The 20,559-nt window shown below is 35.4% G+C and overlaps 1 protein-coding gene across 1 annotated transcript in view; it reads right to left on the reverse strand.

Moving 5' to 3' along the window:
• Nucleotides 1-7,966: 7,966 nt before the first annotated feature.
• Nucleotides 7,967-20,559, reverse strand: part of LOC143916348 (uncharacterized) — a 146,822-nt gene continuing 134,229 nt past the window's right edge. Inside the window, exons 2-12 of the mRNA XM_077437395.1 lie at nucleotides 18,788-19,009; nucleotides 13,888-14,024; nucleotides 13,629-13,806; nucleotides 13,412-13,554; nucleotides 13,233-13,333; nucleotides 12,969-13,155; nucleotides 11,527-11,653; nucleotides 11,279-11,452; nucleotides 11,112-11,194; nucleotides 10,203-10,230; nucleotides 7,967-8,660 (exon numbers count right to left, since the gene is read on the reverse strand). Of these exons, the coding sequence (XP_077293521.1) occupies nucleotides 8,649-8,660; nucleotides 10,203-10,230; nucleotides 11,112-11,194; nucleotides 11,279-11,452; nucleotides 11,527-11,653; nucleotides 12,969-13,155; nucleotides 13,233-13,333; nucleotides 13,412-13,554; nucleotides 13,629-13,806; nucleotides 13,888-14,024; nucleotides 18,788-19,009 (1,392 nt within the window). The 3' untranslated portion in view covers nucleotides 7,967-8,648. The remainder of the gene's footprint in view (nucleotides 8,661-10,202; nucleotides 10,231-11,111; nucleotides 11,195-11,278; nucleotides 11,453-11,526; nucleotides 11,654-12,968; nucleotides 13,156-13,232; nucleotides 13,334-13,411; nucleotides 13,555-13,628; nucleotides 13,807-13,887; nucleotides 14,025-18,787; nucleotides 19,010-20,559) is intronic.

A 20,559-nucleotide genomic window follows, 5' to 3' on the forward strand; every position in this document is an offset into this window, starting at 1 on the left:
AAGAATATCTGACACCCGAGTTCTCGTTAGTATAATATTTCGCGTGGGTATTCGTAATTTTCGTGGCAATGATTGTCTTGTGCATGATCGCAATGTGCGAAATAATCCGTTTGCATATATACTAACTAGATTTGATTTCTGGCAAAGGAGACGCTATCTCTATTATTATTATTATTGTTGCGTAGGGGTGGGTGGAGGATCCAAGTAAAAGGCCAAAGTCGCTTCACAGCATTTATTGGTGATTAAGGAGATATACGCACAGCTAGTGCTCCGTCCAGAATGTCTTGATATGGTCTAAGTACCTCATTATAAGGGACAAGTCGCTCAGGGCATCTTCCTCGACACGTTTGTTTACCTATTGTTATAGTCACGTACCAGATATGTGGTCTCACGCTCTCGCGCAGTCAGTTCTGATAATTGTAGCGGGAAGTGGCTGGGTGCCGGTACCAACCGCTAAGTCCACCTATTGTTTAGTCGATCTGTAAATTTTTCTTTTTCTGAAATTTTTCCGAAATATTTATTTTTTTCTCACTTACACATATGCAAAAATTTTTAAAATGGTTTATCTTCTAATAATTATTTTTTTTTATCAATAAAACTGTAAATTTTCCTAACGAAATAAATAAATAAATCTCACAACGCACATGGTAAAAGAGTAAGATGCAACACTAGCGTCCGCCAATCACTAGCAGGCTTTGATTTACTCCGTTTACCCTATGTTTTACGGTAAACGGATTATTCCGAAAAAAGCGATCTCGCGCAAGTCACTAAAATCTCGATCACGGAATATCTGGTACTCGAGTTCTCGTTAGTACAATATTTCGCGTGAATGCCTTTCGATCGATGTAGTTTTTGGGTGCCAGATGTTGAGATTTTAGTGACGTGCGTGAGATTGCTTTTTGCGGAATAATCACCGAACTGTATCGATTATAATCGGGTGTGTTATAATATTGTGAAGATTGTAAAACAGATTTGATTTTTACTGTATGAATATTGAAATAGTGATCGAATAAATGCACTGAAGAGTCGCACTCTCGAGACATCCAAACTTCCAAGAATGCCCAAGAAGAACTAACACGATAGAATTCCACAAAAAAGCGTCAAGGGGTATTTGAATGTGATCCGAGGGTATTAACCCTTTTTTGTGGAATTCTATTGCGTAAGTTCTTTTTGACCGCCTTTCAAAATAAGAATTTCTTGAAATATAGCATTATTTATTAATATTAATAGAGCTGACCTTTGCAACAACATCGTTTCACTCCTACCATCCCCCATTTATATTATATACTAGCTGTATTACCCGGCTTCGCTCAGTGTTTATAATATAAACCGCTTAAACATGACTAAGCTAATTTAATTAAAAAAAAAAAAAAATTAAAAAATTAAAAAAAAAAATTAAAAAAAAATTAAAAATAAAAAAAAAAAAATCAAAAAAAAAATAAAAAAAAAAAATCAAAAAAAAAATTTAAAAAAATCAAAAAAAAAATCTAATTTTTTTTTTTGCCTTCTAGGGCTTCGCCCTCGGCACCCCCCTGAGCCTTTGCCTTCTAGGGCTTCGCCCCTCCACGCCCCATGAGCAATTGCCGTTTAGGGCTTCGCCCCCATGATCAGTTGCCTTTTAGGGCTTCGCCCCTCCGCGCCCCCATGATTCAAAGCCGTCTAGGGCTTCGCCCCCCTTAGTTAATGCCTTTTAGGGCTTCGCCCCCCGCGCCCCCAAGATTAATTGCCGTTTCGGGCTTCGCCCCCCTTAGTTAATGCCTTTTAGGGCTTCGCCCCTCCGCACCCCCATGATTAAATGCCGTCTAGGGCTTCGCCCCCCCTAGTTAATGCCTTTTAGGGCTTCGCCCCCCGCGCCCCCAAGATTAATTGCCGTTTAGGGCTTCGCCCCCCTTAGTTAATGCCTTTTAGGGCTTCGCCCCTCCGCGCCCCCATGATTAAATGCCGTCTAAGGCTTCGCCCCCATGATCAGTTGCCTTTTAGGGCTTCGCCCCTCCGCGCCCCCATGATTAATTGCCGTCTAGGGCTTCGCCCCCCTTAGTTAATGCCTATTAGGGCTTGCGCCCCATGAGGCTGGGCCCCCCGGGCCCCCTTCGGGGCCCCACGGGGCTGCGCCCCTTGTGGCGCCCCCTTTTGAGCCCCATGGGGCTGCGCCCCATGAGGCTGGGCCCCCCGGGCCCCCATTCGGGGCCCCACGGGGCTGCGCCCCTTGTGGCACCCCCTTTTGAGCCCCATGGGGCTGCGCCCCATGTGGCGCCCCCTTTTGAGCCCCATGGGGCTGCGCCCCATGAGGCTGGGCCCCCCCGGGGCCCCACGGGGCTGCGCCCCTCGTGGCGCCCCCTTTTGAGCCCCATGGGGCTGCGCCCCATGAGGCTGGGCCCCCCGGGCCCCCTTCGGGGCCCCACGGGGCTGCGTCCCTTGTGGCGCCCCCTTTTGAGCCCCATGGGGCTGCGCCCCATGGGGCGCAATGCACCTGATATTAAAATTATTCAGGTTAGTAATGATCTTCCTAAATTTTCAAAGATGAAACAATAGGGGGAAAAATTTATATATAATAAATATTATACATTAAAATTCACAAATAATTGATAACAAACAGTACAAATAATAAATATAATTAGTTTATAAAATCTAATTGGTAATAAACAATGTAAACTATAAATATAAAAATCTTAAACAATAATAATTTGTACAAAACACTTCCTCACAAATAAAAGGCCTAATAGAAAGACCCTCGCACAACACTCAAAAATATTGGAAATACCTCCTTTTTATATATATTCTCAACGAATGCTAATAAAAAAAAAAAAACCAACATCGACACCTAAAAAGGAGATTCACAAGACTTACAGCCTTAAATGAATTAAATATTAGTTAGATATTCAGAGAATAAGACGACGATAATAGAAATTAATTTTTAATAAGTTTAACTTTAACAATAGACATTCGACATTACAATTGAATGTGTTGTTATAATATATATATATATATATATATATATATATATATATATATATATATATATATATATATATATATATATATATATATATTTAATGAAAATTAATAATTAATTCGTAACATCTACATACCAATTCTTAAGCTCGTAAAATAATTGATAGTATTCACAATGTTATTATTTTTTTCATGTCATAAACGACGACGACGTTTACTACTTAACAATAGAAAAATTAATTATACAACATTATCCTAGTCCACACTGTTTTGAGATATTCGACTTGTTTAAAATTAAAAGATCAGATATACAAATCAATCGTATCAAAATATTGATCTAAATAAGGTGCACTTTTTTAGATTATTATTTTTGTTTTCCAAAGTTCAATACCACTAATGTCAATTTGAGCATACGCATAAAGAAGAAATCTTCCACTGTTTAATAGTTCTTAATCATTAAGTTCTACGAAAGTTACTTTTTCGCTAAAGTATTTCAAAAACCTAATAGAATGATGATCTATCAACTTTAGTACATAAGATTCAAACTCTACGTCCTCAATGACATTAGAATGAAATTTCATCAACATACATACACTCTTTCAATGAATTAAACATTACATACGAGTACCTTATTCTATCTCAAAATCATCACTATTATAAATGCTTTGAGAAATGTCAAAATGCAATTAATTATCAACGATTTATTTTACCCCGTCTTTGAAACACACTAAATCAAATCTAAAAAACAAAACATTCACTCAAAAAATTAAATGGTGGACTAATATGTTGTACAATCTAGTAAATCCATTTAACTCTTTTGCATTTTTGAATAATAACGACAAATAGCCTATAATATTTCGATTATTGTATAGGTTAGATGTGTATCTGAAATGAATTAGTTTCCGTTCTACTGCCAAAGAGTTAAACATAAATTAAAACTATGCATAGTATTTACACATTCGTTAGATGATATTAAAAAATTGTGCGTCGTGTTTCATTGATTGAATTCATAAACGTTAAATATGTATAAAAAAAATAAAAATAAAAACAAAACTCTAATATCATGGATGTATCGTTCTTTGGTAGGGAAAGAGTGTCACTCGTGCGATAGATTTAATTGAACTATATAAAAATTACGTTTAATAATATTAATTGGTATACTAGTTTAAAATAATAATTGGTAGTGTTATACAAAGCTTACAATACACAGTAGTATAGGCAAATTAAAACATTAGTATTAGCACTTGTTGACTAGATTCAAATTGTTCAAAAGAAATACAACATACAAAATTGACACGAACACACACACACACGTAAAACTGATATGATACCGATGAATACTTCGAAGGTGATATATATATATATATATATATATATATATATATATATATATATATTTTTAAGATAACGTCTTCAGCGACAAAAACCAGAGATGAAATCACCGTAATACAATTACAAATAAGACAAGAGAGCAAAAGCTTAATTTTATTACCCTTTCTGTTGTTGCACGCAATCGAAAATCTTCCTATTCCTAATCTTAACGAAACAATACAAAAACAAATTAAATAAGTACGTATTAATATTGACTACAATTAAAGTGGAAATTGAATATCATTCAATTGATGAACAAATGGAAGATTGTTAGAAATTAATACGTTATTATATGGCCGACAGTGTCTATAATGAATGAAAAGAAGGTTGTGGCTATTTGCAGGTACTATATCTGAGAATTATTGGCTATTTGTAGGTACTATATCTGCGACAGGCGCAAAGCCTTCTGCGCATGCGCGTGAACTTATAATCCGATTATAATTTCTTACATTTAATGTATGCTAGACTTGTTTGATCAATCGTTCATTATACATGAGGCAAATAAATTTCGCACGTTATTATAATAGATTTATATCATTTAGCTAGTTCGCGGCTTGTACTTGTATGTAGGTATTATACGTTGTATATGATAATAATTTTCTAACAATTAATAATACTAACTAATTTGGATTATATTTTTTACTCTACGTCACTTTACGAGTTCGAATTAAATTTTAAGAGGTTTAAAACAAAATTTTAACAGTAAACACGCTGACAGTGACAGTTCACGCGCATGCGCAGAAGGCTTTGCGCATGTCGCAGATATAGTACCTACAAATAGCCAATAATTCGCAGATATAGTACCTGCAAATAGCCACAACCTAAAAAGAAAGGCAAATCGTGATCTTCGGATTACACAAATATGGCAAATGTTATATAGTTACTATTGTATTACAAATAATTCTAAATATATTTATAATAAATACATTGCAAAAGTGAGAGTCGAATGTATTGTATACTTTTCATTACATACGTGAATCGTCTAGAACGCTAATCTATTAAGCCGTTATTATTTTCAATAGACATACAAAAAATGTGGCAAAAATATCATTTTTTTCCTCTGATACAAAAAACTCACCTACGACTAGTCTAACTCTTTTAATATATATATATATCATAATGCTTGCTTTTTATTGTTTGATTGCAATGACTCAAAACTTATGTGTACCTCAAACGCACGTCTCTACAGCTCACGTTACCTAAATTCATAAGACTAAATGCAAAGATGTGTCCGATCGAACGTACCTCTAAGGCGGAAACTCTGAATTGAAAAACATATAAAATATTTCGCTTATGAGTCTCATCTTTGCGATCAAACGATACTTTCTTTAATACTGAATTATACAAAGAGTATAATGGAAAACAAAAACAGAAAAATTCCATTGCAAACGCTAATTTTTTTTTTAAATATTGATACTAGTTGAATAAATTGTAAAAAAATATATTATATATTTTTTCTTACTGAATTATGTTTTATTTAAGTATTTGGTGAGTCAGTGTGGATAACCAATATCAACAGTGAAATCAATCAATCAAAATCCAGATCAAATTAAATTCATATAATTATATAAGGCATTTTAATGTATTCACCCGAAGCCGTCGCAGTGTATCCTAAAAATGTAATTGAGACTCAAATAACGGCCATTGTGACAGTCTTCATCTTTGGCTAGCCACTGAGAATCTTCCATACTTACTGATGGCATTATAATATTTGTATTCGTGTGGCCAATAACTATACATTGGCTAACGACTATATCATTCTCACATTACATCAGCTATTATTTGGGTCCAATTACACATATTCCACTTCAATACGACACTGTAGATCTAATATTCTCACATCAAATCAGCTGTTATATGAGTCCAGTTGGAATAGCTGATAAAAGAGACGGGTCATATCAACTTGACGGCCTCGATTCACCAAATACAAGATAGACTATTTTTATTATTTTATTTCTTTCCATTGAAGAGTGAATTTTTGTGTTGTATAAATATTTTTAGTGGAGAGTATATATCGTGAAAAATATAATATAAGATACAAGATTTTCCTTTCTAGTAATATGTAGTAACAATACTAGTCAGATAATTTCTTAGACGGTATTAAGAATAATTAACTATACACTCGGGTGAGATTTTTACATCGCAATCATGTGTGAGCTAGCCGTTAAACGCATATCTATCTTGTTGTGTGTGTTTATTGGTTTTATAAGTACTACAGTTCACGTTTGTACTTTAGTTTTGGTAAAGGCAAATAACTAATCTTACACATGTTTCACTCTGAACACTATAAACAGTAAAGCTCATTTTTGACAATCGAATTTGGTATAAAATTAACCGATCAAACAACACCCTAATCGATTTGACACAATCTGTTCTAATATAGTAGGTTAACGATTTATTGAAAATCTAATATCAACATTCTATTCATAATCAATTATCGCAAATTTTCACTACGGTAGAACAAACTGTACATCAAAGATCTACCATTATATCTGCGCATCTAATTAATTGTAAATTGAACGGCTTACCTGTCATGGCCGCCGTTCAATTTATACAGTTGGAATTTGAATCCAACGTTTGTCTCATTAGTGTAATATAATGGTCGATCTTCAGTAAGTAATTTCGACTTTTGTAAACTCATTAATTTAAATTACATCGTAAGATGGCTACGGTTAGTGTTTCACGCTCACAAGATAGATAGCTAAATTCGTTATATGAATCTAACAATATACATGATAGATACATTGGATCGAGGCTGTCGCGATGGTGCGACAGTTTATCTAAAATAACAGGCCGAATCTTAGACAAAAACATATGGAAAAGGGCCAGAATATATCGACCTGTATTGACTTTATACACATCAAACTGTATCAGGGTCCGATTTACAATATGTTTTCTGACTTGACCATTTTAAGAGCATTATATCGCGACCACCTCACTTGGATACAAATTTTACTAGAAGAATATATAATATATGACAATAGAATCGACAGACATTGTTTCAAGACGCCCAAAGAATTAACTATAATATAACATTTAACATGCAAATATTATAATGAATATATAATAATATATTATATAAAGTTCGGATAAATTGAAAGACAATTACAATTAGACATGCTACGAGTGAAAAGTCTTAAGCTACGTTTTCACGGACAGTATTTCTGCAAGTTTATTGCATTTGGCGGCATTAAAACCAATATATGACACTTAACAGTCAAGTGAGAATCCTTGAACTATGTTTGTTGGATAAGTAAGCTTCACTGGCATTTCAAATACTGACTACATATCTGCCAAATGCCTTAAACTGGCAGTATACACTGGAGTGTAGACCCACCATTAGCAAAGAAGAAATCAATAGACAAAAATCAATAGATTCAAAAATTTCTAATATAAATTCGTTTTAGGTACTCCGACGAGGAATAGAAGAAAACTTAACTAGCTTGCAAGTACTATTGACATCTAAAACATCCAAATCTCCTATTCCCTAACTATGTAGACACGTTAAATTTAGCACATTCGCTGTTACAAGATTACACACATCTCAGTTTACATTTACATATGCATATATCATTATCTGCCAATCGAAACTATACCGATATAAAATATCCACACTGACTTGGTCAATATCAAGTATTTTTTTACACTACTGAGTATTTAATTTCAACACTGATTATATGGAGCACTCGTCACTATCCCTCGCATAGTCACCTTCGTCTTCGTCGTCTCCGTATTGGTACGGTTTACCTCTGAAGTTCGAATCTTTGTGAAATATGCCCAGGGTGTTCATGGAAGATACGTCTCGTGGTGAGATGTTGATAGTCTTTTCGTAGTTGTCTGATATTTTATTCATTCCGCCGGTGAACGATACTTTGTTAAGCATGCTTCCGGCTAAATGCTGGTTCGGAGAGCACTCCTTTTGTAGGTTGGCGTATATGACTGTGTTCGGAAAGCCGTTGCTGTCGATTTCCTTAGACGGGGAGCCGACTTTGGGCGGTGATAGTAAATGGCTATAGAGGAAGCTGGTGTTTCCACTGTGTCCTGGTAGTTTCGGGTCGCCCTTGGTAGGTGAAGGAGTGTGCGTCGGTGACGAGAAGCCGTTCTTATTTGTCAGGATGACCTTCTCGAGCACGGGGGTTGTGTATATGGAAGTCAGGTTCACATAGCCGTTCGAAGGATCGTAGTTCTTGCTCATCTTGTCTGTCGGTGAAGTGTTGTATGTGAGGTGTTTGGTGTTTCTTTGGGATGCGGGGCCGTTCGGATCTTCGACTATCTCCGTCGAGAGGATCTCATCAAGGTTCGGCGAGAGGCAGTCATCGTCGGTCTCATCGTATGAGCTGAAACCGTTTAAAAGTTCAATTGAAATAGAGGAAACGAAAACAGGACAGAAAAAACTATAAACAAACCTTAAATTGGCCTGATTTATGGTACTCTCATATGACAACATTACAAAGCTTTAGTATAAAAAAGACTTGGCAAGCAGGAAGTTGGGAAATTTTATGGGAAGCATCATCAAAAAGAGTGAAAATATCAGTCTTTTACGATAACGACTCAATACTGAGAAATTCCCAGAGTCCAGATTGCCCAGTCTGTTGACAGAGTCTTTGTAAATGTTGTGTATAATAATAATTTTAAATTCAAAATGATTATCATTTGAAACGATTTTAGTGTTTGATCATAGATGTTTCTGAGTAAAAAAGATTCAAACATTCTAGAAATAAATGGTAAACATTTAAATTTAGCTTCCAAAGTCAAAGTCAGGACTTGCAGAACATAAAAATGCCAACTTTATTTCATTAAGCCATTTGTTTGTTCTAAATAGTTTTGTTCAATCAAAATCAAATTCATAATAGCAGTATTTAGTTTATCGTTCATAAAATTCTGACTTTACGACTAAATCAATCCAAACAAAACAATAAAAACATTAAAATATTCCATTTTTATCAGCGTTTCCACTTTTGGACGACCTCAACGACGACGATTCGCACTCGAGGAATTCTCGCAGTCTTTAACCAGCTCGAGAAACGCTGATATAAACAACCAAATGCATCAACATCAGCTATACATAAAATCACAAACAATAACGTTTCATCTGGAACGTATGCACCGTCAGCCAATAAAAACATTATTTAAACAAATGTACAATATATATATATATAAGCTTCAGCATTTCACATATCGTATGAAGCAAATTCCCATATAAAATATAATATAATATGATAGGTCAGTATATAGCAAACACGCAGATATAATAAACATATATCACAATGCAGACAGAATATAGTAAAGCCACACATAGCATTCAATCAGCGGAAAAGACATACAGGGAGAGTTGTATTTGATATCAACGTTGAAAGTAGTTTTTTTTTTATAAAATACACATCCTACTGTTAACTAAGCTGCATTCAAAACAAGTATACATTTTCAGTATTACGATGATGATGATGAAGTGATGGTTTTGATCCCGATGCGAAGAAAACTATGTAACGCTAAGTATCCACAATAATCTGTACATTATTTGGAGTGGTGTACATTGAAATGGTTCTAAAAAAATCTGCTATACGTTTTTAATTTATTTTTGAACTTATATTACAGTAAAAGTGAAGCGTGAAATTTTTTGAACCCCTGAGATGAAAAGCATTTCCTACTGCTTTGTATTTTGGTACATTTCCTACTACTTTTGTACAGGTGTATTTTTATATATATATTACGATCTTAAATGTAAGATGATAAGCAAGCCAAGTCAGTGAGTGCAACAGATTGTTAAGGATTTTCAGAAAAAAAAAACAATACAAAATAAACACATCGAAAAGAATGAACCATAAATGACGATCAAAAACATGTATTTGTTAAACAAAGGGGTTGATGCACTTTCTTACCCTGGAATAGCCTGTCGTCTCCTCCTCCCTAATAAATAAAATCAAAATATGATGTTATTTATTGAAAGCATTTACAAAAAATAATATCGTATCGAAAAAAGAGTATAAATTAAAAAAAAAGTCAAGGAATAATTATAAAAATATTTTTGTCTTTGACTGCATGACTGTATGGAATATTGTTTCATATATGTTTTTTCGAATGATTATACATTTCATGATTAAACATAAATTTACAAAAGTTTCAGATGTGATGAAGAAAACTCGAGCATTTCAAACAAAAAAAATCTAAAAAAAAAATACACTAAAATAAAACCTCAAAAGCTCTAACATATGTAATGTGTGACTAAATTGATGATTTTGCTAAGTCGAAGAAAACTGTTTCATACACTTCAAACACGTCAAAAATCTCACAGGCTCAATCCAATATTTTTTTTTCAATGAAACTTACGATGCCGTTTTAGTAAACTGTTTTTTTTTTACACATCCATAGACTTGCGTCTAACGATGCCTAATAACTTCCTCTTGCATTTAAGCATTTCGTTAGCGCGAGATAGTTTACGAAAACTGCGAGAAAAAATGTTATTAATCAAACACAAATTGTTCCAATATTAATATATATGATAATAATACTTCACCAAAATTTATTACCATCGCTCAGTCAAATATTTACAACGTACTTACAACCTAAGCTCATATCAAATATATGTATGTACATCATACATCACACATTATAATAAATACAATTTTGAAAGACATCCAAATATGAAATAATCATATATGTATGTATATGTATTTATATTAAAAAAAATAACCTAAATTCTTCAACACAAATAAAATTCATTTACCAGTTTAAATACAGATTATTCAAATACATATATTAGCATGTAAATGAATACAAAGGTTTCTTACATTTGATCTTGAGCATCACTACCACCTTCCTCCGCTACTAAAAGTTCGTATTCTTCAGCAGCAAAGCGATCCCATTCAGACAACTGAAATAGAAAAACAAACACAGTATTAAATTTAAATATAAAACACATCAAAAGCTTCATATAAATACATATATAAAGTTTTACCTCATGGCCGTCTGCGTCGTGATCCCGTTGAGACGCGAATGGATCTCTTTGTTCATGATCCAGGTACTTCTCAAGATTGAAGAACGTGTCGAAAAATATAGGTGTCATTTTGCACTTCTTCAAATCACCTAAAGATATCCTGTCGCGTTCTGCCGGTTGAACCATGTCCAACATCTACGACCGAAACATATTCAATTGGTACAAAATTCATTACAAATCATACATTTGCATATAAAAAAATGTAATACCTGACACAAGCAGTCTTGGAAGGGTAAAGTTTCAATGCCGATGGCTTCCATACGATGCATCTGCTCTTCGTAGAAGTATTCTAACTCATACATGGACAAATAGCCATCGCCGTCCAAATCCATGCATCTGAAAATTTCAACATGCAACAATTATAAACATGTACTAAAGCACGGAAAAATGTATGAATCTGAAGATTGAAAGAATCTTACATGGATGAGATGCATTGTGGTGGAAGTGGAATAAGTAGGAGATGGGCAAGAGAATCCTCAATTCTCATATAAAATTAGGTGAGAGATTGGAGAAAAAAGGATTAGTTATCTACATACATACATAGGTGGTGAGGAAGGATGTAATATCACGAACTGACTCAACTGTGGATCTTGGCATACTGTTTAGGAGTGACTTCAAATTTTCGACTCATATTTCAGATATGTGCTGTAGGGCTAGCAAATTGCTTGGATTTGTTTTGCGCAATGCTCACTACTTCCAAGATCCAAGTACAATGGTGTTGCTTTATTGTTCGGTTGTCCAGAGCATATTAAAGTTTGGGTCTATAATTTGGAGTTCCACTGAAATTAAATTCTCTCTCTTGATAGAAAGAGTTCAAAAAAAGTTTCTTACATGCCTTTAAATGAGGAAATATAAATATTACCCCTATTTATTTCCCACTGCTTTTTTACAAGGTATTTTAGGCTTTGACCTACTATCTTCGAGAAGAATTATTGCTATTTCCAAATATTTCTTTGGAGTATTAAAGGGAAGTATTGACAACTCTTTGATTTTATCGGAACTTAAATTTTGGACGCCTGAATGCGGTAGAGCTTTGCGTCATCGTTTACTTTTCCAACCTATTGCTGCGAAAACGCCTGCTTTCAATAACTCGTCTCTTGTAAAGGCTATCCGGTTCCTTAATGTGATAGATGAACATTTGGATATGTTTGATTGTCATGTTGATGAACTGGTCAGTTTCATGAGATTCAACACGAGTCTTTTTGAATGAGCTGAATGATTGCCAATTTTTATTGTTCTTTTGTAAGACTGGTGTAACGCATCGGGGCAATCTGTCAGGTCTCATTGTTCATTTTTTTGTGATTATTATTATCTATCCATTTATTATAATAATAAATCAAATATAAATAAATAAATAATAGCATATCCAAATGATGAAAAATGCTTAATACTGGAAGAACGACCCAGACATTTCAATTTGCGAAAGGTTGGAACTCCAGTATGAGCATATCCATGGATCAATTTAAGATATGTAGGTTCACCTGGGAGTATTGGAATTGAAGAAGAAGAAAAACATAACTTAGTCACGAGGAACGACTTAAGTGTTTGAATGATACCTAAGAAGTAACAAAAACAAGTAAAGAAGTTCAAATAACGTTCAGAAAATGGAAGAGGATAAGAGGTGATAGGCTGATGATGATATTTTACGTACCTAAACCAGTATTCTATGGCTGTGGGATGTTGCTTGTCTTCCTCAGCGAGTAAGAACCAGACGAATTCAGTGTAAGACATCCTCGGCTCTTCCATTTCAGGCTCGGGACGACAGCCTCGTTTCCGACCACGACTACCCCTCGTTACACAACCCGACACCACACGTTCGATCATTCGACTAGAAAGTGCTGCAAAATTCGCATAAATTTTAAGTGCTAACATTTCACTTGTGTTTTCAAATTGCATTTAGAATGTTTAAAATTACCATGATCGTTGTGTCGGGCGAGATCGTGCTTATCGATGAATAAATCGTGATCTCTATCGAGCTCCCAAAATTTGCAATATATCACGTAGAAATGTTCATAACTGAAAAATGAATAAACACATGTATGTATTATATACGGGCGCAATTTGAGCGAATTGGGAAATGCCTTTCAAAAATACCTAAAGTATGCGGTAACTTGATTGATATCTTCTTCCTCTTCTAAAAGTTGCAACACTTGAAGCAGATCAGATCGTCTCAATTCCGGCACGGTGATTCTGCCCGACCAGGAACGATTTACACAGTAGAAAATCCTGGCAATTACCTGCAAAAATACAAATCAATTAGAATACTATAATACATATGATACAAATATACATACAATGATAATGATATTACCGTATGTACGTATCTGGAATGGAATTCTGTGGCCTCTTTCAGGAACGACAGACCGGGGTGAGTGTCTACAACGTCTTGCACCAACGGAGATAAGTCTTCGGGTCCGAGCGTGGTTGAAGCGCCCCGGGTGAGAATATATACAAAGCGTGAAGGTTGATCGTGGCACTGAGACGACATTCTGAAGATTATACAGTATATATGTATGTTAGAAATGTTAGTAAAAATCTACAGCACAGTATAGTGGTTGGGTTGTACTTACTGTCTCCAAAAGTCGATGAATTTATGTCCGTCTACAGGTGCGTGCAAATTGCGTTGTGTTGCTAGGAACAGCGGAGCTTTCCAGTAGAGCGGACATTCACAAGCCTTTACTATATGGTGAAAACTGTCTTTGGATACCTGAAGCGAGAGTAAAAATAAGAATAATTAATAAGAATAACATTATTGAACTATTTTTCTACAAGAAATTTCTTAAGAATTCATTATTTAAAATAAATAGAAGACCCACAACCAACGGTGTCCGAAAAATGCACTCGAGGTAGTTGCACTCTCGAGACATCCAAACTTTCAAAGATGTTCAAGGAGAACTAACGCAATAAAATTCCATAAAAAAGCGTCAAGGGTTTTATGTTATCCGAGGGCGCTAACCTTTTTTTGTAGAATTCTATTGCGTAAGTTCTTTTTGATCGCCTTTGAAAATGATGACTTCTCGAAACTGTGCTAATATTCAGTGCAATTTAGTGCATCTTTCCGGGAACCCCCACAACCAACGGTGACCGGAAAAATGCACTCTCGAGAGATTGTAACTTTCAAAGATGCTGCTCAAGGAGAACTAACGCAATAGAATTCCACAAAAAAAGCGTCAAGGGGTATTTGTGTGTTATCCGAGGGGGCTAACCTTTTTTTGTGGAATTCTATTGCGTAAGTTCTTTTTGATCGCCTTTGAAAATGATGACTTCTCGAAACTGTGCTAATATTCAGTGCAATTTAGTGCATCTTTCCGGGAACCCCCACAACCAACGGTGACCGGAAAAATGCACTCTCGAGAGATTGTAACTTTCAAAGATGCTGCTCAAGGAGAACTAACGCAATAGAATTCCACAAAAAAAGCGTCAAGGGGTATTTGTGTGTTATCCGAGGGGGCTAACCTTTTTTTGTGGAATTCTATTACGTAAGTTCTTTTTGGGCGCCTTTGAAAATTAGGGCTGCGCCACTATTCAGTGCAATTTAGTGCATCTTTCCGGGAACCACAATCAACATATTAAAGTACGAGATCTTTATATTTATATTATGTCTTTTTAGGATGTCCATTCGGTTAGGATGACACTTGGGTAAAACGCATATGTTGTCCTTTTCAACCTATTTCGACCAATGACATTTCACGCGTAGTGTTCTACTGTCTGCACGAAATGCTATTGGTCGAGAGGCGGCGAGGGAGATAGCATGTACGTTTTTCCTAAATCTCTTACAAGAGCAGACCAAGTATTGCTTCAATTGACTTTTAATTTCAATTGAATTTAAGGGTTAAATTCAACTTTTTACTGAATAAATAAACATTTTTTTATATCATAAAACTTAAACAAGACAAGGCAGGGTATGAATGATATGAGCATAATATAAAACATAGATTGATTATCTACTGAAAGGATTTTATTTATTTAATTATTTATACTTAGAAAATGGTAAATAAAATGCTTTTCAATAGTAAAAAAGCAAAAAAGAAAGGGACCTGTCTAGAGTTTTTTGAAGTTCTAACTAAATTCGAATAACGAAGTTCTAAAACCTGTATATAAGCATCCGAGATGAAATATTTCAAGAAAATATGGGGAAAATTCAGGATTAAAAATTAGCTGGAATCATCTGGAATGTGTTATCAGAATCCTAAAGGAAACATTGTCAAAGAGCTTTATGCAACATCGTAGCTAAAATAATAGAAGATCGACACGGACAAAGATAAGACTAAATCTTAGTACGTAAATACATATGTACATATGTCTTGGGTCTCCGATGCTAGTTTTGATCCAGGTATGTATCAGGACTTGAAGCTATGTGATATTAAATGAAAATAATTAGAAAAATTCCAGAACAATAACTTTTGGGTAGTTTTTGATGGGTTCCCGGAAAGTTGCACTGAATGGTTTGCGCAGTTCCGAGACGTCCTAATTTTCAAAGGCGCTCAAAAAGAACCTACGCAATAGAAATCCACAAATCGTCTAAAAAGTACAAATTTCCATTAGTATAAAATATATACGCCTTCCACAAATAAACTAATAATATCAACAACTTACTCATTTTATATTAAAAATTTATTTATGTAAATATTTCAAAACACGAACTCAAAACTTCCAAAAAATAAATGCCAAATTCCACCGTCCGCTATAAGCACGAACAATGTTGTATTTCGTGACCAAAATGCAGTGCGAAACTGAAACGATATGTGATTGGCCATCGCTGGTCGAGTGCAAGTAAGTCTCGGTTTCCGGAAAGATGCACTAAATTGCACTGAATAGTGGCGCAGTTTCGAGAAGTCCTAATTTTCAAAGGCGCTGAAAAATAACTTACGCAATAAAATTCCACAAAAAAAGGTTAGCACCCTCGGATAACATACAAATACCCCTTGACGCTTTTTTGTGGAATTCTATTGCGTTAGTTCTCATTGAGCATCTTTGAAAGTCTCGAGATTGCAACTATCTCGAGTGCATTTTTCCGGTCACCTTTTTAATGTATGGTATACTTTTGAAACTAATTTTGATATTGACTAATTGAATTCTTAAAATAGACAAGTAGAATCTTAAAACGATCGAGTAGAAATCAACAAAAGATAAAGTTTCATGTTTGGCATAAAGTGACAGCGTTCGTTGTGCCTGCATATGGAGTTTCATCTATACGAGCGCAATTGACAGCGAGCCGAACAAGTATCCTCATTGGGTATTCTGCCCTTGTAATGGATACTCATATCGAATGTCACCAGCTAGTTGTAAAAGCTCATTACACTGCAAACACGAATTTCAACACGGATAATACACCACACCTCCAAAACACAACATTATGCATGCTTACATGTCCCGAGCACACTTGCAGTTCGGCCGAACGGATACTTTGACATATCGCAAGTTCATTGTTGCGAGTTCGTACAAACGTGTTTTAATTATTGTATTCAGTAATGCGAAGTGGATTTAATTTCCCGTTTGTTAATACACTAATGTGACTTAATTGGACGTTAGGGTTGTGTGTGCGTGGAATTGAAGCGGCCAAAAACATAAGACTTAAGAGGTTTCCGTAACGCGAAAGTAAAATTAAGTATCACGGTCACGCAACGATCGCTCTTCTGAATAAAATGAAGATTTTATTAGGCACATATAAAGGAATTGCTCTCTTAAAGTGAGGTCAGTCTAGCTACGAGACTCGGTTCTAAAAGGAACTATGTCAAAATATCTAGTTTTGAGTCACCGCGGTCTGGAAATTTGCAATTCAAATGCACACTTGCATTTGCAGACGTCCCGTGGCCAGATAAGTGTCACTAAACTGAACGAATGTTGGTGCCGACAACTATTTATTGATTTAGAATAAAAAGGGTATGAGGTAAAGGTTATGGGGGCCGAAGGAAATGGCGGTGTTGTTGTAAACATGACTGTCAAATGCAACGGGCGGGAAGGAAGAAAAGTTGTCGCCACCAACATGGTCGAATCGGTTCCAACTCACAGGATGGTGACCCAAACTGGACCACGTCGTAGGGCCTTTACAAGGTCATATTAATTAGAAGTTAACGGATTCGGAAGGAACTGTGCAAGGGAAACGCTTAAAGGTCTATTCAGCACAGCACGTACCGGGAAAGTGTTATTTGGTATATTCTATATGGACGCATATGTATAGGCCATTGAAATGGGTCTACGTGACGAGACAGAATGTTAAATTACAGAAAACACAAATATCGGAAGGCAAAGATCTTAAGTCGAAAGATCAAAAAAAAAAAATGGCGCATGGTAAACGGTACATACTCACTTAATTTGCGCGAGCAGGATACAACAGGAACAAGAGGAACATGCTTTTCCTCCCGTATTCTGCGCGCACATTAATACGGGAGGAAAAGCCTGTTCCTCTTGTTCCTGTTGTATCCTGCTCGCGCAAATTAAGTGAGTATGTACGTGAGTATGTACCGTTTACCATGCACCATTTTTTTTTGATCTTTCAACTTAAGATCTTTCGATTTTCGATCTTTGCCTTCCGATATTTGCGTTTTCTGTAATTTAACATTCTGTCTCGTCACGAAGACCGCATTGGAATATATGAGTTTCCATATAGAATATACCATAGAATACTTTCCGCACTTTCTGGTTACGTGCAGTTGCCAGTACGTGCTGTGCTAATATGAATAGACCTTAAGTTGTATACCAGTGTATAGTTATTGGCCATCTGAACTAAAGCAGTAACAGCAGTTTAGCAGTTAGTCAGCAGTATAGCTCGGTGGTTGCGTTAATGCCAGGGCTCGAAATGGACGGGAGTACATGCCGCTCCTTTTCGTGAAATCCAGAAACGTAGCGCTTCCTCTCGTGAAAAATTCAATATTCCCGTATCCTTTCGTAAATTTAAAAATCGTTCAGTCTCGCATGTCTCTCTGATGAGAAAACTTGAATTTAGCAAGTTTCAAGTATCAAGTAATACGAAGTATCAAGTACATAAATCAGTAATGAATAATTTGAGAAACTCTAACTCATCACACACAAATATGTCTATCTATTATGAATACATACATGTATGTATAATATTTATACAAATGTATGAAGATACTCTTCTTCGAACAATGGCCCATTGAGCCCATATTATTCCCCCGGATTTTTTTGAACATTTGAAAAAAAATTTCGCCTGTGGCGCATGCTTTTTTTTAAATTGGACATATTGAATAAGGATAATATTTTTTTTTTAATTGAACACATTGAATAAGGATAATATTTTTTTCTGATTAAGAAATAGCTATTAAAAATAAATAGGGGCGCAAATTTTTCGTTTTACCTCATGTGACAAAATGTATTACAATAAAAAAAAAAATCGAAATCATGTTTTTAAAATCACCGAGTACAGTTACATAGCCGTCTGTGTTGATTGTTGAATTTTATATACATACATAATACACTCAAGACTTTTCAATATATGTATGTTATTACCTGACTGTTGGGGAAAGTGGCGAAGGCTGACTGTATCCTGAGCACAGCCTGATCCAGAGCTGACTGAGGCTGAGGCCTGCCATTAGGGAAGTAGAACCTGGGTACTGGAGTACGCCTGTTAGCTCCACAAGCTGTAGCAGATGCACTCTGAGCACGCAGACCACTCCTATTAGAACTGCCTCCACCAGAAGGAGCACTGGCACATCTCCCAGCACCATAAGTCTGAAACAACATTCACAAATGAAAATTTTTGTCCGAATTTTCTCGTTTCTTAAGCCGCATCAAATAAACGAGGACAGTTAAACCGTCTGGAGGCTCTATATCCACACGACTTTCAGAACGTTCGGTCTGATTTATGACCACTATTCGCGACAGACTATAAAGTGACGCAAAAGTACGAAGGGCACGAAGAAGGTCGAGCAAATATGGATATTAGATGCCTACGTACTTACATACTACATGTAGGTTACATTTCCATTGCCCCAGCGTCTATTCGAAGGACGTACATAATAAATATCCAGGTCAAAGTTCACAATATGCTTTGATTGCTCGGTGAATTTTATACTTCAGTGAAGTGGAAACCTGTCGAATTTGAAATTCATCCGTTGTGCAGTTATTCCAAGAAATCTTCAATATTTCAAAGTGTGGCTTCCCGATATTTGATTTATAAATGCGAATTCAATTTTGGATAAGTGATCGTTAGCACGTTTCAAGTACGGTCAAAACCATTAATAACCAAAAACACGAGCTAAAATCGGACTTTAACTCCAGCTGCTATGATGGGAGAATGTGTAGTTGTAGTCACATACATCCACATATATTGTAACATAATCTAACCTTGCGACAAAGTCGTAACAGCTGTTATTTGAGAGCGAGTGTAATTTTTTCATTGGTATAGTCAATAATGACTAACATTTGAATTTATAACATTTCTCTGTGCGCATGCGTCACAGCAACCAGGGACGTCCATGTGTATAGGAAAGTAAGGCAGCGCCTAAGGGCGGAACATTTTGAGGGGCGGCAAACAAAATAAGGAAAAAACATCAGAAGTAATTGAAATTATTATATTCTGTTTATATTTATCTACAGATACAAAATTTGCCATTCACGAATGAGTGCATTCGAATTAGTTTCATTAAAATTCATGTACAATATAATATAATATGTATTTAAAAATATCTATCTTTAATGTTTGTATAGCATTTTTAGAGGGGGCGACAATTTGAACTTCGCCTAAGGTCGCATAATCTCTAGACATCACTGACAGCAACAATGCACATGCGCAGTCTGTCAAATGACAGTTCTTTAGACAGCGTTCACTTTTTATCAAGTGCACGAATGCGTGCATAAGGCCACTAGTCTTATATAAAAAAAAAAAATATATATATATATATATATATATATATATATATATATATATATATATATATATATATATATATATATATATATATATATATATATATATATATATATATATATATATATATATATATATATATATATATATATATATATATATATATAAGCCCAAATTAAAGGTCAATGAAGTCGACCAAGCTCTCTACATGAGGCCATCACCTCCCCCATGAATACAGTCTGAGAGTGGATAATTTGGTGGACTTTTTACCGATTAATTTGACTTATGGCGCAGAGACATAAAGTGGTAGGAGGCACGTGTTTTGTTTAGATAGTTTTACACATAAAAAAACCGCTAGAACACCTGATCTATACCAGGCCAAAAATCAGCCCCTGCATCGGTTGCAAAAATG

The sequence above is a fragment of the Arctopsyche grandis genome, chromosome 9 (assembly GCF_051622035.1).
Source record: "Arctopsyche grandis isolate Sample6627 chromosome 9, ASM5162203v2, whole genome shotgun sequence".
NCBI lineage: Eukaryota > Metazoa > Arthropoda > Insecta > Trichoptera > Hydropsychidae > Arctopsyche > Arctopsyche grandis.